The sequence below is a fragment of the Polypterus senegalus genome, chromosome 1 (genome assembly GCF_016835505.1).
Source record: "Polypterus senegalus isolate Bchr_013 chromosome 1, ASM1683550v1, whole genome shotgun sequence".
Lineage (NCBI taxonomy): Eukaryota > Metazoa > Chordata > Cladistia > Polypteriformes > Polypteridae > Polypterus > Polypterus senegalus.
Window position 1 is genome coordinate 241,196,795 of NC_053154.1, and position 26,815 is coordinate 241,223,609.

General features: G+C 38.1%; 1 protein-coding gene across 3 annotated transcripts in view; it reads left to right on the forward strand.

Moving 5' to 3' along the window:
* The window catches only part of LOC120540126 (adhesion G protein-coupled receptor A1), a 671,523-nt gene that overhangs the window by 588,136 nt on the left and 56,572 nt on the right, over nucleotides 1–26,815 (forward strand). For all 3 annotated transcript variants that reach the window (XM_039770625.1, XM_039770633.1, XM_039770640.1), the window contains one exon: nucleotides 5,180–5,307. In XM_039770625.1, the coding sequence (XP_039626559.1) occupies nucleotides 5,180–5,307 (128 nt within the window). The remainder of the gene's footprint in view (nucleotides 1–5,179; nucleotides 5,308–26,815) is intronic.

Consider the following 26,815-nt stretch of genomic DNA (forward strand, 5'->3'; position numbering starts at 1 on the left):
ATAACTCATTCTGATACAGCCAAAATTTGGTAGCTTTCAGGCTTAAGTATTATAGCTAACTACTACATCAGTTAGTAGATAAATAGATAGATACTTTATTAATCCCAAGGGGAAATTCACATACTCCAGTAGCAGTATACTGATAAAGAACAATAAGCTGCTCTTCTGTCTAGAGATGATACTATTTAGTGGATGCAGTGGATTCTCCATGATTGACAGGAGCCTGCTCAGCGCCCATCGCTCTGCCACGGATGTCAAACTGTCCAGCTCTGTGCCTACAATAGAGCCTGCCTTTTTCACTAGTTTGTCGAGGTGTGAAGCTTCCTTATTCTTTATGCTGCCTCTCCAGCACACCACCATGTAGAAGAGGGTGCTTGTCACAACCGTCTGATAGAAGATCTGCAGCATCTTATTGCAGATGTTGAAGGACTCCAGCCTTCTAGTAGAATTGTTTGCTATACAATAAATAAATGCATGCCCTACTGTGATATTAGCAATTGGCAATTAAAAATACAATACATGTTATAATAAATGTTATTCTAGGAATCCAAAAAGGTCTATGGGTTTTTGAGACACTGGAGTTTAATCTTTGTCATACATCTCAATTCTTTTAGCACTGAAAAGTCTTAAGTAGAATATTTTACCAACCTATTGATTGGAAATCCCTTGGAATGGGCAACTGCATTTTTAGAGTGCTAGTTATAGTTTCTTTCCTTTTCCTACTTGAATTTAGAGCAGTGTTGATGCTCCTGAGCACAAGGTAGTTGTCACTAATTGTTTGCTAAATCTTCAAAAGAAGGAACATGTTAAGAAGAGAATTAATTTCAACATTCTTTGAGCTGATTCAAAGTGGAACAGTACAGCTCCAACCTCAGTTTTTCATAATGCATTATCTGATGATCTGAAGCATAAAATGCTAAGTAGATAAAAGAACAAATCCTTAAAGGAAGCCCTTAGTTTGGCAAGGGTTTGGATCAGGATTTTTGAAAAGAAGAAACAAAGGAAAGGTTTCAGGGTTTTCTCCTAAGCTAAATGTAAACAAATTAACTCCCCTGTACTTTTGGTTCTACAGGTGAGCTGTTGCTGCCAACGCAATTCATATTATTTTTTCAGTACTCCCCATACGTCTTAATGAGAAGTTTCTTAGACTGACAACTCTGCTCACTTCATTGTTTGTTGAGATGTACCAATTAGCTGTAACTTTCTCTCAACATATGTTGGTCATGGAATAATCAACTTATTATAATGTGAGTTATAAGCTGAATATGTTAAAAAAAGTAAAACAGTTCAATGAAAAATATAATCAGTACTATACTCCAAACATTTATGTTTAAAATTAAATTAAATCAAACTTAACACCCTTCTCCTTCCAAGTTCAAAAAGCCATGTGAAACCCAAGTGCCTAATTATGAGGTAGTGCCTCATGTGAACTGAGATATCAAAGAGGATAAACAAGGGCCTGACATGTTTATTTTAGAGCAGCGTTGTTGAATTCTTGCCAATTTCTACAAATGCTCTAGACTGTACCTTATAGGGAAAATTGTATTTTTGTCTAGTTTTACATAATATAAGGCACCATTTCCCCATATTCTGCCAGGGCAAAAATGAAAGAACTAGAAGGCAAAAACAGGCAACCTGTACTTTAAGCACCTAACAGAAAGAGCAAACCTGAAGCTCATAGTCAAAAATCGTAGCCAGTTTTTCTTTTAATTTTCACGACACAAGACGAAGAACATACAAATTTTTGTTTGTGTATTCATAAACTTGGATGATCCAGATATCCATGCCGCCAAGCTTTACACTGTCATACCAAGACATCAAGACTCACAGTTTCTGGTTGTCATGTGATAACAACAGCGAAAATTACCAACAATCAAATGCTGAAAACAGACATCAAAAGGGAGGAGGCCACAGAAAATAAAATGGCATCATATAATAACAAAATTAATTCATCTTGAAACAAATCGAAAGTATAAAATAATTACAAATTTGATTTTAGCATAAAAAACTGTAGAATATTTATTAGAAAAATTTTAATCTAAAATGACCATTATACTTGAAAAAAAATAAAACTCCAATTAAATTTTAACACCCATCGCATTCCAGATGGTATATTAGAATTGTTCCACTTACATAAGAAATTGGCAGGCAAACAATGTGTTGTGGGATATTTCAATAGATATTTCTTTGCACTTTTTTCCCATCAGGTTTTACACTGCTATTAAGAACTGGGAGTGATTGAAAAGCCAGCACTCATATAAAAGTAAGAAAAGATTTTTCCACGAAATTGTGCGAGTGTGGGACATCCCAAAACATATTAACTAATAAAATATGCACTTGATGACCTAATTCATTGCTTGTCCTGAATAGGTTTTTGACAATATGAGTAGCAATAAGTTTGGGTCATGTACAGTTGTAGCCGATTTGAACAACGATTTTCACAGATTGAAAAATACTGTTTCTTTTTTATTGGTGAATTTCATGTACCTGTGATTCTTTTGGGAAGACCCCATTCTTATTATTGCTTAAGATCATTTTTGATCACAGATATTGCCAAAATATTAGTGATGCTGGACATGCAAGCTCCTTTTGACAAAGTTTTTACCTTTTATGTAGATCTAAAGTGCAATATTTGGCTCTCTAATGTGGTTGCTGGCTAGATGACCACTCTTATGATATTTTTGCTCCTGTTTTGCTTAGTAATTTTCATCATAAATGCCCTTCTAAACTGGTTGAACATGTGTGGAGCTCTTTTCCTAGGGAGATGGTTCTCCCATAATTTGATCTAATTTTTTGAAGTTTATTTTTATTTTTTTTATTTAATTCTTGCAGTTCCCCAGCCATTCTGGAAAATTGTTGCAATGGCATTTATGTTGGGGACAGTCATTGATTGCAGTGTATTCACACTGATTGTCTGCTGTTTGTTGCAAAATGTAAGACTTTGGTCTCAGAAGATCATTGTTTTTTTCTCTCACAAACAGAGTCTGTGACTATAACTTAAGACAAAATCAAAACTAATTTTTGTCGAGGGCAAGATGTGGACTAGTTGGACTGATTTGCTTGATGTCACACTATGCAACTGGTATGTTTCCAAATTTGATAAGATTGTGCAAGTGAAGTCCACGACTGAAAATCACTGGAAACCTGTGTAATGTGACATGGTCTTTAAGAAAGAAAACCATTTAAGGAGGGAAATAAACCAGAGAGGAATCCACAAACAGTACATAAAATAATAGAAATTTACAAATCCTTTTGTTTGTTCTACATATGCAGTCAATAAAATGACAGCCATTAAGTTAAAACAAATGCATAGGTCATTCAGGGTAAACATAAATTGCTTTTAGTTGGAAACCCTGTTGTTACTTTTTTACATTTTGTTGCTTCATTGGGACAAATTACCGAATTAGCTTTCTATGATGCATTATCCTAAACTTAAAAAATAAGGAGACCTGTTGATTAATATTCAATATTTTTGTGGCTTAAAATACAGATACTGTTTATTTATATATATATATATATATATATATATATATATATATATATATATATAAAGCAACCAAGGTGGTGGCCCCCACATGATCCAAGGCGGGCGCACGCCCTCTTCTTGCATTTATGAATGTTACATTTTAAAACATTTTAGCATAGAACATGGGAATAGTGAATTTCTAAAATGACAATATGTGGTGTCTTTTTGTCTACAATATTATGTCCTCCCACTCAGTTTGGAGTCCTAGAGTCTTCTTCATTTTATTGTAGATGATATTTTTTAAATTGACAGTTTAATAACTATGCTTAGAGCAAACAGTAACTTTGGTGTGTGATGGAACCTGTGCTTGTTTTTAAGCTTGTGGCTTGGTCCAAGCCCTTTAACATTTATTTGAAATTTCCAAAATGATCTGCTGTGGATCATTTAAAAATTTCACTTGTCTAGGATATAACATTAACATTAAAAATATATTGTCATTATGTAGTACAGTCCATAATTTTAGTACCTTTACTATATTTGTAGCCAAAAAAATAACTTCATTACTTCAGAAGATCCGTTAAGAACACATTCAACCTCTAGAGATCATTGCTAAGAGGTATCTGAAGTCTAAAGTGGTAAAATGCAGCATGTGGGTATCAAGTAGCTGCTTTATCGTGTAACCCTACTTTTCCTGTATAATTTATTGCTCAGTTAGTGTCAGCATCATATGTGAAAAGAAATCAGTTTAAAGCAGTTAGGTCTTTTCACGCACAACAGTCTTACAAGTGTATAGTGAATGAACCAACACCCAAAACTATCTAACCAATGGACGCCCTATGGTCAGAAACAGACCATGAATGAAAGCATTCAACTGAGGCTGACATGTTTGAAGACTAACAGGAGGGTAGTGTTGTTCAGTTAGTAGGTGAGTGCAACGATGATGCCAAAAGAGGGAAAAAAAAACAACAAAAGGATTGCTTTATTGTAAACTATGGAAAGCAAACACACCTTGATCTATAGTTTCACGTTGAATAAAGAACCGGGATATGGAGAAAATGTCATGTACTGTATTAATGAATATATCTTAATAGGTGTTACTGATGTAATCTGGTGGTGACAGCATGATATTATGAAGTTTATTTACATTAAATAAATAAACCAAGAAACAAATCTGTTAATAAGTACTATAAGCTAAATAATGCTCCATTCCACAAGGTTCGAAGGATCCTGAAATAGTTCAAGGAATGTCAGACAATCTGTTTAGCTTAATACAGTACAGTTGGCTTCCCAGTCACCAAATTATAGTGAAATGAAGTATCTGTGCAGTGAGGTGGAACAAGTTGTTTTAGGTAGATATCTACCAGCAAATTTACTCTGCCTGTAAAGGTTACACGTGCCAGCATAATTGTGTTTCTCTTTTGCCAATTTTTGGATTCCTTTCCTCAGCAAATGTCTTTTTGAGGGTGGACCATCTCATTGATAAGATAGGTGTAACTGACAAAATGGCTACTCTATAAATACTTAATCTGATTTTAACATATGCTGAATGTGCAGAATACTGTTTTTGATTTTCTGTGCGATTCATCTGCTTAAACCATTTAGCAAGCGACTACCTTGTTTTCTGAAAGAATTTTCATATAACTCTGGTAGCCCATGAGACAAGGGTGGAAAATTCTAATTGTCTAAATTCTTCTTTTTCTTGTGTTTCAACAGGATTTCAAGACAGTGCTACCTTTTCCTCCTTACCCAGGGGAGTATCTACACCCTGTTGTGTATGCCTGCACAGCCGTCATGTTGCTGTGCCTTTTTGCCTCTATTATCACCTATATCGTGCACCACAGGTAACTCAGTTTTGTTCTTGATCCTTTTGTATTATCATTTGGCCTTTATTTTGTAACCCATGTTTTTTTTTTAGATTCTGTATTTAAAATCAGTAGGCCAAATAATTTATTTTCCTGTTAGTATATTCCTTTTCCTCGGCTACTTTTCAGCAGAAATCTTGCTTGTAATATAAATTCAAACTAAAATGGGAAAATAAAAGTATAAACCTGCTACACAGTATACAGCACTCTAGAGTCAGAAGTAAGCTGTGTCCCCCACTTTTCAAGTGAAAATGTACAGTTTTCTTAAATATGTTTTAAAAACTCATATAGGAAAGCCTATTGCTCTGTAGGGAAGATCAGCTTCTTCGATGATAGTCATGATAAATTCTTTCTTTTTTTACTTTATCCATTGCAAATAATCCACCTATACACAGTGTGTCTGTAACAATGTGATAGTATTTCATCGTGATATTAGTTCTTAATGTGCATATGCACTAATAAGCTGTCAGAGAACTACATTAAAAACATCTCACAGAAGTTTCCTGCCTGGTGTATTTATCTGGCAGTTATGAAGTTCAGTGCCACTGTTCTGTTTTATTCACTACTGTGGGAGAGAGGTGATTGCAAGCCTTAATGTCTGCATTTTAGAGAATATTTTAGAAAATAAAATCCTGTTTGTAATTCAACTGTTTGAGTAATTAATCTTATTGATTTATTGTTTCTACATTTAATCTATAAATTAGGTATGAGTCTAAAATCAAGTGGAATCTAGTGAAATATTATATCGGTATTGTAGTTTTTAGATCACAAGAGAATGTTTATAAACGCTTCTTGTCTTGTGATCATCATTCATGATTTAGGCAGAGACAATCCATTAGTTCTTTTATTTTCTAAACCACTTTTGTCATTATTGGGACACAGTAGCATGTTTTAAAAAGAATAAAATGCAACATTTCAGTGTTTAATTTTTGTATTCTGAAATATTTATGCATGATTTCAGATATTTAAAAATGCTGTTAATGCATTATAGAAGAAATTTATTATGGAAAAAAAGGTGCAAGGATTATGTATAGATTGGAATTTAAGTATTTTAATCAATACATTTTACAGGAACTGAAATTGCATGCTTTATATTATTTTAGATTGTAATATATAGTGTGGCCTTATTCTCTGCTGCACTGGAGTGCCAACAAGCAGTACGTGTGCTGTTCTAGGAATTAAATGAAAAAATTTAGTTGACAACTAATGTGGCTTTTTTCTCTTGTCAGTAGTAATTTGAAAACACCATATTTAATACTGTATCATATAAATGGGTGGATCTTTTTCAGAATAGATTGTTTAATATTATTTTTTTCTGGTATTATGACGTCCCAGTCAAGTGGAAAAATATGTAGACCAGAGTGTTTTGTCAGGTTTGCCAACAGAAATGTAATATGTCTAAATCACTATGTGAAGTACAAACATGTTCTGAAGGATAACATTGGTTTCTTTCTCTGACCATCTGACCACATTTACAAACAAAAGTGCTTGATTGAGCTGGTTTTCTTGGTTATACAAAAAGTAAAGCTGCCGTTATTTGCAAAACATTAGCTTTGTTAATGTCAAATGATTTTCATTGGTAATTTGGAACTGGCAAACTGTCTGATATTTAGTGAATTCTTAACATCAGTCATACATTTAATGTGGAAGATAACCAATTCATCACTAAGTCTAGTCTCCCTTGTTAACCAAACAAGGTGTCTTTCATGAGGTAAATCCTTGGGAATCAACACTGCAGCATTACAGGAAAAGGATTAGGACACCCTATAGTTGTAGCTCAGAACCAACAGGTGTTTGCAGACACAAACAAGGCAGACATTTGTAGCAAGAAATATAGTTCTTTGCAAACAAATTATGTTAAGTGTGGCTAAAGATTGCTGATAAACAAACTAATATTTAGTACATTGTTAAAGAACAACCTCAGCCTAGTAAAGTTTGAGAAAAGGTGTCTTCAGGCTAACACTGGTACAGGCCATCCATACGCTGATCACAAAAGATGATGTATTGTGCTCTTTGCCAATTTAAAAATGCAGGAGACCAGAGCGGGTGAAAAAGGAGGCACATACTAGCAGGCTCATTGCTATCTTTCTGGATTGTCACCTTCCAGGCTTGAAAAAAAAAAGATAAACATAGCTTCTCCTTTCACTCACTCCCTCTGTATTTCTTGTGTTTCATAAGTCAAAGGGCTATGGAAGATTTAAGCGTTTGTGGAAAAAGTGCCAAAATAAAAAAGTTAATGAATTTAGGTAGAAAATACTGTTGCTTAACTGGGAAATATGAATCTGTGAAGAACAGGGGAAAGCACATGAATCTGATTATTTTAAGGTGCATGCACCATATAGCTTTGTTGGATTATTTAATTAATAAATAATTTGGTTGGCTCATTTGCAGAAACAATGGGTATCAGCTTTTTCCCCTTTTCTTTTTTACATAAAGATTTTGGTTTTCCTTCAAGCAAACACAAACTGACTGCTAGAAAGGATTTACTCACTCTGATCCTGACACTTCCTTGACTTCAGAGTTTTCAGTCTCTGACCGTCGTGTTTGGAAAAAAGTTCATGCTATTATTGTAACCAGGACAAAATCATATGTGAGCAAAGGACAATGAAAAAGGTAGCCAAAAGTTCAGGAGATAAAGAGTAGTAAACAAGGTGAAAACTAAATCATGTGTTAGAAAACAAAGCCTTTGAATAAAGAAACCAAGATTTCAAAAACCAAAACATTGCTCACAATATCTAGTCTAAATAAGAAAAAATCTATCAATACCTAGTAATCCATTGGCTAACTAAACACCAAACAGAAAATAGATTAGTTTTAGAAAATTTGCGTGGAGATACAGATACATCTTCTGGCTACTATCACCTCTTGCGACAGGGGCCAGTAGGATATGTTTTTCATGAGTCATTGTCATGCCATGTTGTTGTGCTTTGAGTTTGGATTAAAGAGTTATTATAACAAAACCATAGTTCTGAATTCTGTCTTCACTCTTGACATAGTGTCAGAAATTTAGTCGCACCCATGCAGACCTGAAAAAAGAAGGAAAATGTCAAAGTTAAATGCACCGGAGTCTTTTGATTTCACGCAACCAGCGTCATGGCCGAGGTGGAGTCAGCAGTTTCGGATTGCTACGAAGCTAAACAAAGATGAAGTAAATTCATTAGTTAAAAACTATCCAGTCTGTCAGGAGTGCAGTTTGTTGTATTTGACGGAGACAAGGCAAACCGAGAACATTCCCAATGCTAGCCGGGACATTCCAGTTTTTACAACCATAAGAGCCAACAGGGACACTAAACATTGTGGCAAAAGCAAAAGTTGGGGAACTCGCACTGTTTATTAACTTCAGATGGTATAACCCAGGAAACGTAACAGTTAAGGAAACAATCTGCTGTCGGGACATTGAACTATTAGCAGTAGGTAATATTTATAGTAGGTTATATTTATGTATCTAGATTGCAAATACCATACATTGCATCCAATGTTCATATTGCTTACTATACGTCAATATTGCTGCTACTTCTTTGTCTTGTGTTTGCACAGTGTCTTGTCTTGTTTGTATTTTAATTTTAAATTTTAATTTTAATTCTGTTTTTAATTTATTTTTAACTTATTATTTGCACTTCATGTTGTTACACTGTGGACGCTGAGCTTCACAATTTTTTCGGTCTGTATACTTGTGTATGGTTGAGATGACAATAAAGTTCGCTTTGACTTTGACTTTTGAGGTGTCTGGCCATGCTACATGCCCGGAGAATTTTCTCACGTCAGTGTAGTTGTTGTTTACATTCCTCCATGGGCGGACACAGGAACAGTGTGTGATGTCATACTCTCAACCATTGCGAGACTTTAGACGCAACATCCAGAGGCTTCCTCTGCCATTTCTGGCAATTTCAATCATACTGCACTGGACTTCTTTCGGTATGTTAATTGTCTCACTAGAAAAAACATGACAATTGACCATCTTTATGTGAATGTGAGGGATGCTTACCAAGGCACTCCCCAAACCCCCCACTGAGCTGTGACCACAATCTGGTTTACCTAGGGCATAAATACAAGCCTGAAGTTTAAAGACAACCCACAACTATACGCTTCTTCAGGAAATGGTCTCCTGAAGCTGAAAATGCTCTTTGAGACTGTTTTGAGTCTACTAACTGGAATGTTCCACAAGAACCACATAGAGAGGATATTGAGGCAATTACAAACTACACGACAGACTATCAGAACTTCTGTATGGACACTGTTGTTCCTGATAAAACTGTACTCTGCTTTGCTAATAATAAGCCCTGGATTACCAATGATGTTAAGGGCCTTCTTAACAAGAAGAAGAGAGCATTCAAAAACAAGGACCAGCTGAGGAGTGCACAGAAGAAATATAAGGTTCGACTAAGAGAAGCTAAGGAGTCCTACAGAAAGACGGTAGAGCATAAGCTACAGGAAAATTACATCAGGGAGATTCTGGATTGTGTGAAGACCATCACAGGCTGTAGGCAAAGAAACTGTAGTACAGAAGAGTACCATGTGGAAGGGAGCAAATGAGTTCAATCTCTTCTACACTGGTTCGACTACCGTGCTCCTCCTTTAACTGCCATAAACTCACTGGCCACCACACCCTACCAGACAGCTGCTCATCCACCCCTCTGTCAAGCTGCCAGCATAGATCATGCAGCCCTCTCCCCGCAACAGCATAATGGCACATCAGAAGGTGCCAACAGCCATCCTGTTTCCCCTGCCCCTGTTTCTCACACCATCACTGCTGACCAGGTTAGAGAAGAACAGAGGAGACTGTGCCCTAGAAGGTCAACTGGCCCAGACAAGATTTGTGCAAGACTTCTAAGGGCCTGTGCTGCTACACTCTCAGAACACTGCCAGCACATCTTCAACCTGAGCCTGTGACTGGGGAGGGCCCCCACTCTATGGAAGACCTCATGTCTCATACCTGGTTCCCAACAAAGTGAGATCCAGTGATCTGAATGACTTCAGGCCTGAGTCCTTAACATCATGTACACCCTGGAGCAGCTACTTCTTTATCTGCTCAGACCACAGGTGAATCACGCAGTAGACCCCCTGCAATTTGCCTATCAAGAGAATGTCCCACTCACATCTGAACAAAAGATGTAATGCTGAGAGGATCATGTTCTTTGATTTTAAAGCCCATTGCGGCACTTCCTGTGTGATTTTGGGCTATACAAAAATAAACTGTATTGTATTGTATTTTCCAGTGCCTTTAACACCATCCAGCCCCTCCAACTGAGGGACAAGCTGTCCAGGATTGGAGTGTACCTGGTGAACTGGATTACAGATTAACTCACTGGTAGACCTCAGTTTGTCAGACTGGGGAACTGCACATTGCAGACTGTAATCAGTAGCACATTGCCCCAAAGCTTTCAGATGCTAGCTTGTTCTCCACACTTGATGCCTCATCAGGTTTTTGGCAAATTCTGCTTGATCTAGACTGCATAAGGTTGACCACCATCATAACCCCTGTTGGAAGATTCTCTTTCATTAGGCTACCATTTGGGATTACATCAACTCCAAAAGATTCTTCTAAGGGATATGAGCAGACTTTTATAGGAACATAAAAGCATTGTGGTGGTCAAGGATGATATTTTAGTCTATGGCAAAAATCAACCTGAACATAAAGAGAATCTTCAGGCTGTTCTTAAAATGATTAAAGACTGAAACTGAATCATGGCAAATGTTATTTTAATAAATCAAAACTATATAATTAAAAATATTGGCATTATGCCAGATAAGGCTAAAGTAAAACCGATCACAGAAATGCCAAATCTGATTAATGTTGTGGAGCTCTGACAAATGCTGAAAATGATCAACTATCTAGGCAAATTTGTCCCTGGGCTGTCTACAGATCTTCAACCCAAGACCTCATTGCTAAAGAATGAAAAGGGTGGACATAGATGGTAGCACAAGAGCAATCGTTGAACAAGGTAAAACAGTTGTTAGTCTCTCTCTTGCTTATTATGATGCTAGGAAACCAACAATAGTTAGTGCTGATGGCTTAGCTGCTGCACTACTACAAGTCCATGGTGACACAGTTCGTGCAGTTGCTTTCTGCTCAAGAACTTTTAACAGAAACAGAACGCAGATGCTCTCAAATTGAAAAACAGTGTCTAGCAGCAGTGTGGGCATGTGAGCAGTTTGCCTGATACTTGTAAGAAATGGAAGGATTTTGTCTGCAAACAGACCACAAACCCTTGGTTCTACTGATTAACTTCTACAGTATTGATCGTGCCCCCTTGAGATGTCAGTTCGTACTGATGAAAGGTATTCATTTCAATGTAAAAGCAATACATATTCTTGGCAAGCAACTAATAGTTGCTGATACACTCTCTAGGAATCTGTTAAAGAAATGTGACTTCTCAGATAATGAGGAAGAAGTAAAAACATTTTTTGAATTAGTTGAGAGATTCAAGGAAGTGTCAACATTGCAGTTGAACATTAATGAAGAAGCAACGCTAAGTGATACCGACATCTAGGTTTGTGAAGAGTTTCTTACCAGAGGACTAAACCAGACACATGCCCTCCTGTCTAAATGGATATTATGCTGCCAGAGAATCTCTTTCAAAGGGAGATTGGTTGTTACTGTTTGAGGATGTGTCCAAATCCATGAAGGGCAACAAGGCTTATGAAGTGCCACCAGAGAGCAAAAATTTCAGTGTGGTGGCTTAAATTAGGAAATGACAGCAACAGAAAAGAGACAGTGTGTGCCTTTGGTAGAGATCACAGTCCTAGTCAAAGTAAAGAACCTCTCATTATTACATCTCTTCCTTCCAGTCTCTGGTATAAAGTAGCAACAGATTTGTGTGAACTGAACGATAACATTTGCCTTGTGGCAGAAGACACTGAAATTTCTCAGTTACTGTCATAATCTAGCCAGCAGGTAATGAACAGACTCAAAAGTATCTTTGTTAGATGGGGTGTGCCTAGAGAGCTGGCACACAGTTTTCTTCAGTGGAGTTTTGGCAGTTTTGTCAGACGATGATTTTTGTCATACAATATCCAGCCCCCATTTTCCTCAGTCTAATGGAGACGCAGAGAGAGCAGTCCAAACTGCAAAACATATTTTCTGTCAGCCTGTTGCCCACATAGCACTTGTGTGCTATTAAGCAACACCTCATGCTGCAACAGAAATGAGTCCAGCCCAGCTGATTATTGGTCAACAAATCAAAACTAACCTGCCCATGTTTGAGCACAAACATCAACCCCAAGCTATTGATCACAAAATGGTGAGGAAAAAAGATAAAGTAGAAAAGCAAGCATACAAGTTCTTCTATGATTGAAGACACTGTGACCATGCCTTACCAGGTCTTCTCCCTGGAGGTAAAGTTCTCGTAAAGCTTGACACAAAGAAGAGCTGGAAAACCCCACCGTTGGTAGTGAATTAAACACTTGACCCTTGGTCATATATAGTTCAATTTGAAGATAACGTTGTCTTACACAGGAATCACAAACAGCTGCGGTCAGTTCCCAGGCAAACAACTTTTGCTGAAAGCAGTCATTCTCAAGAAGGAACAGAAAAAGGTCTGGCTATTCCTCCAAACAGAGGATGAAATTCTTAATCCAACTGTTGGTGGTCCTGTAATTCTTACTTCAGATATAGCTCCCACAATTACAACAAGGAGTGGAAGAGTAGAGAGATCGAAGAACGCTATGGTGATACCTAAAAAGAAATTGACACTTATTCATGTAGAGCAGTAATGGCAGGTTGTAATGCAACAACTCCTGGTGTTGCTATATTGATGATAACTCAAGTTAAATATTACCTGTAATAGGAAATGTTTTAAGAAAGTTCTTGTTTTGTTAATAATGTTTTAGGTGTGTTTGTTTTCAGAAAGAAAGGAAATATGGAGATACAGATGTGCCTTCTAGCCAATCAGATGAGTAATATGTAAACTACTACCACCTCTTGGGGGTTGTGCCAGTGGGATATGTTTTTCATGAGTGTCTGACATGTCATTTTGTTGTGCTTTGAATTTAGATTAAAGAGTTATTATAACAAAACCATAGTTCTGTGTTCGTGTCTCCACTTGTGACAGTTTGTAACCAAAAATCTTAGATACTGGGTGAAGCATGCTACTATTTAAATAATGTTAGTCACACCCATGACAAAAGAGCAACGTAACAGTACCATGATAACAAAAATGATGTAACTATAATGATGAAAATAAATAACTATAAGAAAAATAATAACAAAAAGGAAGCAAAGTAAAACAAAAGAATGTACATGTTTTCTACATTTGTTCAGCAGTGACCTTAAGGTTTTGCTGCTTATTTTCCCCTCAAAATGAAGCTAGGTTGTCTCTTAAACTAATTACTTTTGGATCCAAAAGATTTACTGACCCTCCCATGATTTTTTTGCCACAGATTTGTCTAGTCTAGTGTATTGGCTATTAAACCTCTACCATTCTAAATAAAACAAATGACCTTGAATCCGTTAAGGTAAAAAGTATGTTAGCTTTTTAGTCAGAAAGATCATGTTTTAAATTACACTTCCTTTTATCCAGTAACATGTTAAATACATAGGTTTACCTCAGTCACTTGTTTTTTTGCAGAATTTGACAATAACTTTATGCAACAATCTAGAGATACAGCATAAAAATAATGCACTTTGTTTAAGAATGGATTTTTTTTTATTTCTGATGCTGTGCATACTACATATATCATGCATTCTTACAGTGTAAAATTAATATAGGTAATATGTTTCCACATGTATGAACTACTTGCTGTCAGTTTTCCCACAAAAAGCTCAGTTTCATTTTTGCCACCTAAAACTACAATGTGTACCAGTAAATGGTGCCCTTTTAATGACTCTTAAGGAAGCTAAAACTATTAAAATAATAAAATAATATTTATTTACAGTTAAATAGATAGTAGAGGATTTCATGTGGGATTACCCAAAGTACAATGCATATATCCATCCATTATCTATTCCGCTGTATCCCAACTACAGGGTCACGGGGGTCTGGTGGAGCCAATCCCAGGGTGCAAGGCAGGAATCAAACCCCGGGCAGGGTGCCAGCCCACCGCAGGGAGTGCACACATACACACCAAGCACACACTAGGGACAATTTAGGATCGCCAATGCACCTAACCTGCATGTCTTTGGACTGTGGGAGGAAACTGGAGCACCTGGAGGAAACCCACGCAGACATGGGGAGAACATGTAAACTCCGCGCAGGGAGGACCCGGGAAGTGAACCCGGGGCTCCTAACTGCGAGGCAGCAGCGCTACCCACTGTGCCACCTTGCCACCCACAACACATACAGAATACAATAAAAGCTCTACGTCTACTTTAAACATTTCTCTTTAGCTCTTGCATTCCCCTGTACCCAGTAGGGTGGTCGGCCTGTTTGCCCATATCAGAGTACCTATTGAAGTTGTCTATTATCATGTCACTTCCCTTTTCTTTCTCACTGTCTCTATCACTGTCTGTGTCTATCAGTTATAAAAGAAACTGGTCTATTTCCTCTGCATTTATTCCAAAATCTCCTCCTCATTTTATTTTCAAAGTATACTTTACCTTAAAGTGGCTTAAAACAGAGGTCATTTTCAGCTTAAACCCTCATTCAGAGTGAGAGGAAGCCCTATATTTGTTACATGATACAAAGCTGATGATCTCTCTAATGATCCCTGGTTTAAGTGTATACCTGAGCTCTCAGAAGCTCTCAAAGGACTGAATCAAAACAACAAAATGAAAACAACCTCTGAGCTGTCAATTTCCTAAAAGTAATAGCACAGTTCCTTTCATACAAGTCATCTCTAACCTTGAATGGGCAACCTAGAAGATTTTTCCATATAATGGCTTCATGCCGCAGCCTATTTGGCAGGAGGTCTTATAACATATCTGGCCTCTCCTCTCTCTCTCTCATCTCAAGACCAAGATTCAAGTGCCTGCTGAGTTGCCTACCCTTTTGTAAACTTAGCACACATACACTGTTTACTGTTCTCTCCTCTGGGATCCTACATTCCCACTCTGACATGTGCAGACCCTTTCCTGTTATGTGTTTTTCTCCCTCTCTTCCTTTTATCTTCAGTGGAAGTGTCAAGTGGGAGTTTTCATTGCCTAGTAATGCCTTTACCTCAGGCAGCCCTTTATCCAATGAGCACCCATTTACAATTGGTTGATGTAAGGCTCTTAAAATGAAACTTGTCTTAATTACAGGATGATTCTGAAGATTAAGTCCAAGCTGTTTAAACTTGGTGTGTCCTGTGATCAATCTCTGCACATTTTTTTCATGCAATCCAATGTAGTTGAGTGTTTTAAATCATTTGACCACCTATTGATGTAATCTATTGTTGCAATAATGTTCTATTAAACTTGCATTTATTCTCACCAGAGAAAAAGAGAAGTTCTTATATTACGTATATATACTACTGATGAGTGACCTGTTGGCTAAATTCACAATGTTATCTGTGTATCCCAACATGATTGCATATAGAAGCTGCTACCTATGAGCTATCTTGCCATTTTTCTCAATGTTTTCTCTTTCAACTTCTCAGTTCCCTATTCACATAAACCTCTTAGGCATCAGTCACTCAGCATTTGGATACTATTCAGGTCCTGTTGAGGCCAACAATCTCTCTCACTATGTTGAAGCCAAAAGGCTTTTTCTATTTTGCACAAAAACAGTACATGTATTAATGATTTATACATGTAGTGAATATTTAGTTTGCATTACTTGACAAATCATTGAAAGAATTAGATTTTTTATTGTATTTGTTATTTTTAAATCTGTATGCTGTTGTACTTGTGTATGTGCTTGTAAGTTACTATAAAGTTGTGGTCAATCTTTTCAGATTTTTGGTGAAATATGTATTAGACAATTTCCAAAAAACATTTTTTCTGAAAAAGTCGTTGAAGAATTTGATCTTACTTTAATGCGTTTTGGCATTAAACACACTATAAATAGCGATCAGTCCCTCAAGCTTTGTGGTAAATTATGAAAAAACTAGCCAACCCGCGGTGTATCATACTCCACATAATCAGGCCGGTTTTTTAATGATTTTTAAGCACAGGGAGAAAATTAACATTTGAAAAATCTGTAAAGTAATAAATCAGCAAGAAAAGCAACATTGTAACAATGCACAGAACGAACCAACACACAATTGTCCGTGACTGAAAACTGGCAGACCACCATCGCTCATGTGCCCACCTCCAACTCGTCACTTGAGTCATTGTTGTCTTTGCACAGTCCACATGCACCTGTGAGTCACATACACTTTCCGTGTTCCTGCAGGAGCATCTAAGAAGACGCATGTTTGTCGCGGATGCAAATTGCTGTATGTAGCGTGTAAAACAGTTTGCTGTGGTGCACGCGGTCATGCGTTGTAACAGAAAACACGGTTTTTAAAGACTGTTTACTTCATTGTGTTTTAACCTCAGTTGTAAAGGATTGTTTTAAGGATCCCATGGGATACCCCTCACAAACCGTTTTACATGCTGCATATGGCGATTCACCTCCGGCATGGCTCCTTCCTGCGTGCGCCATAGGTGTCTTACTTGTCAGCGGCTTAGTGAATCCATGCCCCTTCCGGCGTGCTTTCCATGGGTGTCTTGCCTTAGTGAATTATATATATAGATACTATGCAAAAACTATGAATACCTTATTGCTAATGATTTTCAGGGTAAAAGTGGGAGTTTCTTCCAAGCTGAATTTATAACTCACATAGAAGTGAACTTTATCATGATAAAGCTGAATACTGCATCTGCAAGCAAGACAAGTTTACACACTGTCACTTGGAGAGCATTTGTGAACACTGCCATTTTGTCAGTATTGGTAAACTTTGTAACTATGATACAAACCATAAACCACAAAATAATAATTTGATACTTGCATCTGCTGCACTGGTGAAATACACAAAAAAGGTACAGTAGCACGTTTTAAACAAAATCAAAAATGGCAGAAAGATTAGATACTATACATGCAGTAGTCACTTGCAGCAGAGCAAGATGATGCAAGCTACAGAAATGAATTCATCATGGAGTGTAATGTTATTGATAATGCCATTTGGGGGTTCCCCACCCAGCATATTTCCAGCCAGTCATAATTTTATTTTTTGGTTTTCTTCTGCAGTAAGTTCATATGGCCCCATGTGCAGAAGAGCATGAGCAGTGACTTTGAATGACCTGTGCACTTCTGTGATTTCACTCTCATTTTGTGTGTATGGAGCACATGTAGTTGCCCTAGTCCAAATCTGCCAAATGTCAATTCTGGCTTATAAATATTCTATACAAAAATGGTGTATGATTTACAAATGTAATGCTTGTGGGCAACATTAACAAATCATTTAATAATAGAAGTATTGGTTTTGATTTCTAATGCAAGGAGGAAATGTGACAGGATCATTGTTTGTTTATGTGTTTAAATATCTAACTATTATATTTGATCCCAAAACTTGTCCCATAATTCTTAACTATAACTTTTCACTATAGTGAGTGGTAAGCCTTTTTTAAAAATATAATTTTACTGAATCTTTTTGTTCCTTTCTATTTCAACAATTTGAAGCTGTTGAGTAAACTCATGTGGCTCCATAACAATTTTCAGAATCTGTCTTCTAAGAAGGCATGTAAGAATTCTCATATTTTCTTCATTTACATATTGTATGCTATTCTAGCTCTGGATTTGACATAAGACAATATGCATGCTAAATTGAGTATGCCATCTTGCAAATTATCCTGGACACTATGACACTGAAGACAACGGCACATGGGAATTTGAAACTCACAATTGCATGACTATACAAGAGATTATTACAGTGCCACATAAGAGCAAAAACATTGATTTTTGCAGTACTATGCACTGTTTTTTGTTACGTCTACGTACTGTATATTACCACTGGTATTACATAGATGCTTTGCATCTTTGTAAATGTCACAAAACATCAAATAATAGCAGGCTCCTCGTTATTTCCATTCCTCATTTTTTGCTAGAAATCTAAACTTGCCTACTTGTCAACAAGAGTTGTTTAACTTGTTCATAAACATATTCAAACTTAAAATTAGTAAAATGTGAAGAATGCTGTTTTTGGCTTTATGTAGATCTACTGATGTTTTCTGACTTTTAAAACATTGTATGATGATGCAATGTGTGATTTTTTTTTTTTTAGCCGTTATTGGATGACACCAATCGTTAAGTGAATTGCAAATTTCAATCCATTGTGCTTTGCCATTAGGGTAAATGGTAGTGATTTATATGAGATAGGAAATATGCTAAACTCTGTTTGCATGGTGGGGAAAGGTAATCATCTTTTATATTAGAATCTTGGTTCTAACACTTTAGAGAACAATTCAGACCGGCAGCAAAAGGGCATTGATTTACTATCCATGAAAATTGAAAAATAATGGCTTTTAACATGTAGAAAAACAGACACTGACAAAAAAATAAGAGTAATGTTGGGTGTGGAGGGTTGGGCAGTGATTAAGCAAAATGTTTACATAAAGAAATCTCAAATTTTAAGCTGTAAATGTTAAGAATCAAACCAGAGAAATGCTAATACTTTCTTATTTTTGTTAGATTTTTCAATTTCTGCTTCTATTTTCTCCTAGCATTGCATTTTTCCATCTGTTTTCTGTTTTGTTAATTGTGTACAATTTGTTTTGTTGAAGAATGGTAAAAGAGTTTAGTAACTTGTGGTGGTCAGCTGGGGGCTTATGCCTAGCCGGGATGCCTGGAAGGACCGGGAGAGGGATTATACCTCCCCTGGGCCACGAAAGGGCAGCCGCCCTGGTCTGTATGGGGGCCACGGGAACCGAGCATGGAAGCTCAACCCTATTGGGGCCCATGGCCACCACAAGGGGGCACCCAGAGAATGGTGGAGCCCTGGATGGCAGCACTTCCGTCACACCTGCGGTATTTTCCATAGTCATTATCAGATGGTCATGCTCAAATTCTCTTAGCACTCATTTACTAGTGAAATATCTCTATTGAGTGAAGTTATTTTCATTTTGTCATATTTATTCACACATTTAAAAACACTTTTCACAGTCTAGCATGTATATAAATGTACCAGCCAGTACTTGTGAAAATATAGGCTAAAATAAAATTAATATTGAATAAAAAAGTTCAGTTCTTAGAAATGTCCTTCTCGGGTTAGGTCCATGAGTTCTAGTGAAAAGTCAGGCACCTAGCCCAATTGCTGATTTTTCTACATTTCTTCAGTTGTTCCCACCTTGGCTAATCCCACGGCTGCCACCAAATGTGACAGTGCAGGTTGGCTCCAAGAGTCCTGTAGCATTCACGAGCCTCTTGAACCCACCACTGTCGATAACATTCTATTGCCAGGGGCTGGAACTGAATTCCTTTCCCAATTAGGTCAATCACAGGAGAGGGAGAATATTTCCACTAGATAAGCTACAGTAATAGTTATGCCTGGGTGAAGCCTGAAAGAACTACTATAGAAGAAAGCATTTGATAAGGTGCCATATGAGAGGTTGGGAATCAAACTAAAAGAAGTTGGAATTCAGAGTGATGTTTGTAGTCAAGTAAAGTTGGGGAGCATGCACTGGTATTGTGCGTTGCCCCACCCAGTACACGACAAAACAACTCGGGATCCTGGTTTGCAACCCCCCAGGCAGACATGTAGTCCAGTCCCAACCTCCAGAAATAACCCCTGTATCTGTCGCAACCAGGTGTTACGTGGGTGACCCCTTGGCCTGGTCTAGCCACTTGGGTCCCCAAAAACGAGGATCCTAAGAGCTGGATCACCCTCGGCGAAACGCGCCACATGGCAATAGTGCCATAACTGACGCTCCCTCACAGTGCAGGTAATGTGACTCATTCGGGACTCCATGAGCAATCGCTCATTCGACACAAAGTCTAACTAACAGTACCCAAGGATTCTCTGAAGAGACACAGTACCAAAGGAGTCCAGTCTTCATCTCAGGTCACTGGATAGCGTCCATGTCTTGCAACCATATAGCAAGACAGGAAGCACCAGGACTCTAAAGACTTGGAACTTTGTCCTTTTCCAGAGATATCGGGAGTGCCACACACCACTGCTGATGGCTGTGCCCAAAAGGTCATTAAAGGCCTGGATCTTGGCTTTTATCCAGGACACTCGTAAGCTCAGATACTCAGACTCCTCACTCAGTCTCTCGAAAGCCTCGAGACTTAAACCTTTGTCATTTTGCATAGATATCGGGAGTGCCACACACCCGTTTCCAGCGACCTCATGAACCCCCCATGCTCTCCCAATCTGTCTACTGACTTCATAGGAAGAGTCACTAGAGACATGAATCTCACTGCCAAGGTAAGTAAACCTCTCAACAGGTCGACACTCTCTCCGCAAACAGACACACTGCTGATGGCTGTGCCCAACAGGTCATTAAAGGCCTGGATCTTGGTTTTTATCCAGGACACTCGCAAGCTCAGGCACTCAGACTCCTCACTCAGCCTCTCGAACGCCCTGATCAGAGCCTCCATTGACTCTGCAAACATCACAGCATCATCGGCAAAGTCAAGATCCGTGAATCTTTCTTCACCAGCAGATGCCCTACAGCTGCTGGACCCCACGACCTTGCCCAACAGAGTAGGAGCAAGAACACACCCCTAACGAACCCCAGAATCAACTGGGAAAAACTCAGAGGTCCTGCCTCCACTCTGTACAGCACTCTGCAAAGGCCGCAAAGAAACTCTGCCGATATTCGTGTTTGCGTTCCATGAGAACCCTCAGTGCCAGGATGCGGTCGATGGTAGTCTTCTTAGGCGTAAAACCAGACTGTTCCAGTTTCTGGTAAGTGAACAAGTGATCACGGAACCTATTGAGGACAACCCTAGCAAGTACCTTACCAGGCACCGAGAGCAGTGTTATATGCCTGTAGTTGCTGCAATCCAAGTGATCACCCTTCCCTTTCCAGATAGGGACGACAAGTCCCATTTTCCAGTCAGTTGGGATGATGCCAGTCTCCCAAATGGAAGCAATGATTGCTTGTAGTGCCAGGAGGACAGCCTTACCACCAATGCAAAATTGGCTCAGACACAGGAGTGTTATGGTGCGAGGAACCTTATCAGAATTGTCTGACATGAAGAGTGGTGTTCAACAGAGGTTGGTGCTAGGACCACTGCTGCTTTTATTATATATACTAGACATTAAGCCCGTTAAAATAACGGGTGCTAGAACAGTAGTGCATAAACATTTGTATGAACAGTCTATATTAAATGGCAAGGGACTTTGTATGCGGCTGTAATATGCGTCACTGTATTGTGTGCCTTTAATTTTCTCTCTCAGTAATACTGGTTTGTAATTCCATAAAATGCCTGTAATTTTATCTGACAGTAATACATTGGAACCTCGGTTCACGACCATAATTCGTTCCAAAACTCTGGTTGTGACCCGAAGTAATTCCCCCCATAGGATTGTATGTAAATACAATTAATCCATTCCATACCGTATGAACTGTATGTAAATATAGATTTTTTTAAGTTTTTAAGCACAAATATAGTTAACTATACCATAGAAAGCACAGCGTAATAGTAAACTAAATGTAAAAACATTGAATAACACTAAGAAAACCTTGAACAACAGAGAAAACTAACACTGAAAGAATTTGCGCTATAGCCTTATGACCCGCTCGCTAAAAACTTTTAAGCACAGGGGAAAAAAAATTAACATTTGAAAAATCTGTAATTTAATAAACAACCAAGAAAAGTAACATTGCAACAATGCACGCGCGCCTGTGTGTCTGTCTGTCTGTCTCTCGCCTGTGTGTGTGTGTGTGTGTGTGTCTGTCTCTCGTCTGTGTGTGTATGTGTCTGTCTGTCTGTCTCTCGCCTGTGTGTGTCTGTCTGTCTGTCTTTCGCCTCTGTGTGTCTGTGTGTCTGTCTGTCGCGCGCGCGCCTGTGTGTGTGTGTGTGACTTGCGTGCGCCTGTGTGTATGTGTCTGTCTCTCTCTATCTCTGCACAGTGAATGCACAGGAAGAGACTGAACACGTGCTGTGTGGCCCCGCACATGCGCACTTCTCCAGAAGACACACACACGGACACCGCGCGCCTGTGTGTGTGTGTGTGCGTGACTCGCGCGCGCCTGTGTGTGTGTGTGTGTGTGTATCTGTGTGTGTGTATCTGTCTCTCTCTGCACAGGGAATGCACAGGAAGAGACTGAACATCTACTGTGTAGCCCCGCGCATGCGCACTTCACCAGAAGACACACACACATGGACACTGGACGCACACAAGGGTTTTATTAAAGAGTAAACAATTGGATAGAAACATAAGTAACAAACTGGTCAAGTGTGCAGATAATACCAAGCGAGGTGGATTAGCAGATAATCTAGAATCCATTGTATCATTACGGTGGTACTTGGACGGTATACAGGCTTGGGCAGATTTGTGGCAGATAAAACTTAATGTAAGTAAATGTACATGTGTTACATGTAGGAAGTAAAGTGTTGGTTTGAATACACAGTGGGAGGTCTGAAAATTTAAAGTACACCTTATGAGAAGGATTTAGGAGTCGTATTGGACTGAAATCAACTACCAGACTGTATTCAGAAGCCATTAAGACGACTAACAGAATGTTAGCTTATATAGCACAATGTGTAGAGTACAAGTCCAAGTCTCACACAATTGCTGTTGTTTAGGAATGAGTGCTGCAATAAAGTTAGCATCCTCGCTACATCCATAGGCAGCAAAGAGTGTAATCAGCATTAGTTTAATGTGTTCATCTCCTGAAAATTTTTATTATTTAAGCATTCAATAAATTCAAAATTTCAAGCATTGGTGCAAAGATTAATTGTGCAATAAGAGTTCAAAACTGTATTTCAGCTTGTGCTGTTTTTGGCAAGAGATTAAAGAGCACCAGTGCTACCAAGTGAGAAATTTAATCTAGAGTCACTATACATAGTTTTAAATGTAGCTCATTGCTGATCACTGGTGCAAAGAACTTTAGTATATCGATTAGCTAATTACTTTCATTCTCAGTCCTAATGCTGTTTTCTTTTTCCTATAATGCATGGATTTTCATTTTAATTGATATTTTATATTCAGTAACAATGTGCTATTTTTATTAGTAAAGGAGGTAGAAGTGCTTACCCACATTTCAATGCTTAAGTGTAGTTTTTTTTTTACAGAACTACTTCATATTGTAAAATGAAGTATATTTATTTCTTGGAAACTAAAAAATGAAAATCAAGTACTAGGTCTCTTTTTAAATTAGAAATAATTGTGTAATTTAAATCTTTACAAGAAAGTACTTGTAAGCCTCTGTTTACTGTTTTGTTGTTTGTTTTTTCATAGTATAAATGTATTTAAATGATTTTTAAATTTTACTTTTTTCACTATTGGAAATATTTTGTTGATATTTATTTCATTTCAATTTATTATTATATTGCACACTTACTTCAACAAACCCCGAGAACTGAACATATGTATGAAGGTAAAAGGAAAACATAACATATAGTAAAACATGTACAGTACTTCCGCTAGAAGTTCCAACTTCCAATTTTCAGTGATATTCTTAAGAGGATTCTTTACTATTAAATTGAAATAATGTGCTTGCATTGTACTTTGCATCAGCATCTGAAAGTGCAAGTATGGTTGTATGTATCCTTTAGCAGTCATCACTGAAGTGCCTCGGGGGACTTGGCACTCCAGAGCATGACATTTCCTTTAATCTAAGGATGCACTTGGTCCAAAAACAGACTATGACTTTTTTACAAACCCACCTCTCTTTTAAACACTGATCCTTAGGTCTTGGTAGAATCAGAAACTGGATGGCCTTCTATCTCACAGGTTAACAAAGGGTTTTTTACCTGTTCAACAAAATATCCAACACATTATAAACCTTATCTCTAACCCCATCTATTTACTACACTGCATGGGTGTGAGTTCAGCCCCATAATCAAACTGTTATGTTTTTTTCTAATATCTTAATTTACTTTTTACCAAACAATTGATATCTTCATATTCGGCAACAATAAATTATACCTACACCATTTAAACATATTGTTGTTTAAAATATGTTCATTTCCCTTCAATACAGTCCTTTCATTTTTTTTTTCTTTGGTGGAGGTTGGTGGGTGGGCTTTAGGCAAGTTATTGCTAGATCAGAAAAATATTTAGAAGGAAAGAGAGAGGATATTATTTAAATAATAGAGGAGAAATGGGTTACATTGCCGACAATGCTGTGATCTTCGCAGAGTCAATGGAGGTTCTAATTGAGGCTCACTAGAGACTGAGTGTCTGAGCTTACGAGTGTCCTGGATAAAAGCCAAGATCCAGGCCTTTAATGACCTTTTGGGCACAGCCATCAGCAGTGGTGTGTGGCACTCCCAATATCTCTGCAAAAGGACGAAGTTCCAAGTCTTTAGAGTCCTGGTGCTGCCTGTTTTGCTATATGGTTGCAAGACATGAATGCTATCCAGTGACCTGCGATGATGACTGGACTCCTTTGGTGCTGTTTCTCTTCAGAGAATCCTTGGGTACCACTGATTTGACTTTGTGTCAACAGGCAAACCCACATAACACCTGGCTACAGCAAATAGACAACCGTTTCCCGAGGATGGGACTGGACCCTGTGTCTGCCCGGGAGGTTGCCAAATGGGATCCTGAGGTGTTGTGTCGAGTGGTGGGTGCAACAGCGCGCTGTACCAGTGCCATGCTCTCCAACCTGATCTGACCTGAATATAACAGTGCTTTTGTAGCAACCCACAGCATACAGAATCAGAATCAAAATTATTGTGTTTTATGCACCTTGTCTGAATGTTGTGATGGCTCACTCACTTGCCTGTGACAGTGTGGTACCCAATCACTTTTTTATACTATCCATACTCTCTCTGTCTGACCTTGATCTCTATTCCTTTGTAACTATGATGGCCTCTTTAAATCTCTTCTTGAGGTCTGGGTGGACTTCTCTTTGGTCTACGGGTGCCAGAATTAAACCTCCCTTTGGTGGAACCTGAACTTAATGCATCCCTGAGCCTTCCGGTGGCCTTAAAGGGCCAAGTACACAATATATCTCTTGTTTCCAATTTTATGTAGGATCATGTATTACTAATGGCTATTAGATTTTACTGCCACATAGTACACATTTTTTCTCTCTTCCTCTTCTAGTGTGGTTATATAATTTTTTTCACTACAGAATGCCTATAAGACCAGTCTATGTGCTGCCTTTGCTCTGCCAACCTGTTGTCAGAGTAGCACACCTTCAAAATCGTTGCATGTGATGTTTTTGTGAAGAAGGAACATACCGTAGATACTCGCATATAATTCGAAAAATTTATGCCTTAAAATTCATTCAAAAAAACAGTTTTGACTTATCCGCGGGGCAACACAGTGCACAGTGCTTTTATTTAAAACAGTCAATCAAAATCAGTGTTCAAAGTAAACAGTGCAGTGATTCAAAAGAACTCATTAAATAAATAATCCATAAAGCAAATGTGAAGGTTTAAAACTCAATAAAATAGAAAAACAATCCTTTAAAAACCCGGCCTAGTACCTAGACTACCACACAGCTGCCAGCGAGCACTCATTCGCTCACTTGCCCACTCGCACACACTCTCTCTCTCTCTCCTGTTTTCTCCAGCCACCTCCGTCTTTCTTTCTCTTCCTTGTTGTGTTTGTGTGTTGTTTGGTTTTTTTTTTTCCTTCTTCTCTAACTGACTCGCGCTTCTCTTTATATGCATTGAGGACAGCTGCAGCACATTAGCCACAGGAACAATCACAAGTGCGGGCAGTACCTCACCTGTGCACTAGGTGAGAAACGCCCACACCGCAGATAGCCCTGCAGCTCGCTGAGTTGCGAGCGCGGTGATTATTTATTTAAAAACTAAAACGGCCTTTGCTAAGAGATCTGTGGACCCACAACACCACATAAGCCTTTGTTGGAATTTCAAGCATCGGCTGGCAGGTGTACGCGGTTTATGAACAGATATGGGCTGTGCCTTTGTCAGCGAACAAAAATCGCACAGAAGCTGCCGAAAGATCTAGAAGAAAAGGTCAGTTCCTTTCATAAATTTTTTATCAAGCAAAGACAAAGGCATGACTTTGATCTCAGTAACATTGGTAACATGGATGAAATGCCACTGACATTTGATATGCCGGGGAATCGAACTGTAGCAGGTGTTGGTGAGAAGACCGTACTTATTAAGACAACGGGCCATGAAAAAACCCAAGTTTTACCCTCAACTTATACGCGGGTCATAACAAATTTCGTAATTTTTGGCTTAAAAAATACATTCGACTTATCTGCGAGATCGACTAATACGCAAGTATCTACGGTAATCATTTTTAGGACATCTTAAATATGTGTAAGATTAAAAAAAAAGGTTTCTGTGATTGCTTTGTGTACCAGTATATAATAAAATAAAATTAACTAAATTAGGGTGCAGCAGATACTTTTTGTGTTCGGTACAGCCTCTGAAGCTGATTACTGCAATAGTTTGCTTAAGGGTAAAAATGTTAAGCTGCATGTTAAAATGAGAATGTATTTCTTAAATGTACTGCTGTGTTAATAGTGTGTTTCCATTTTCTTTAT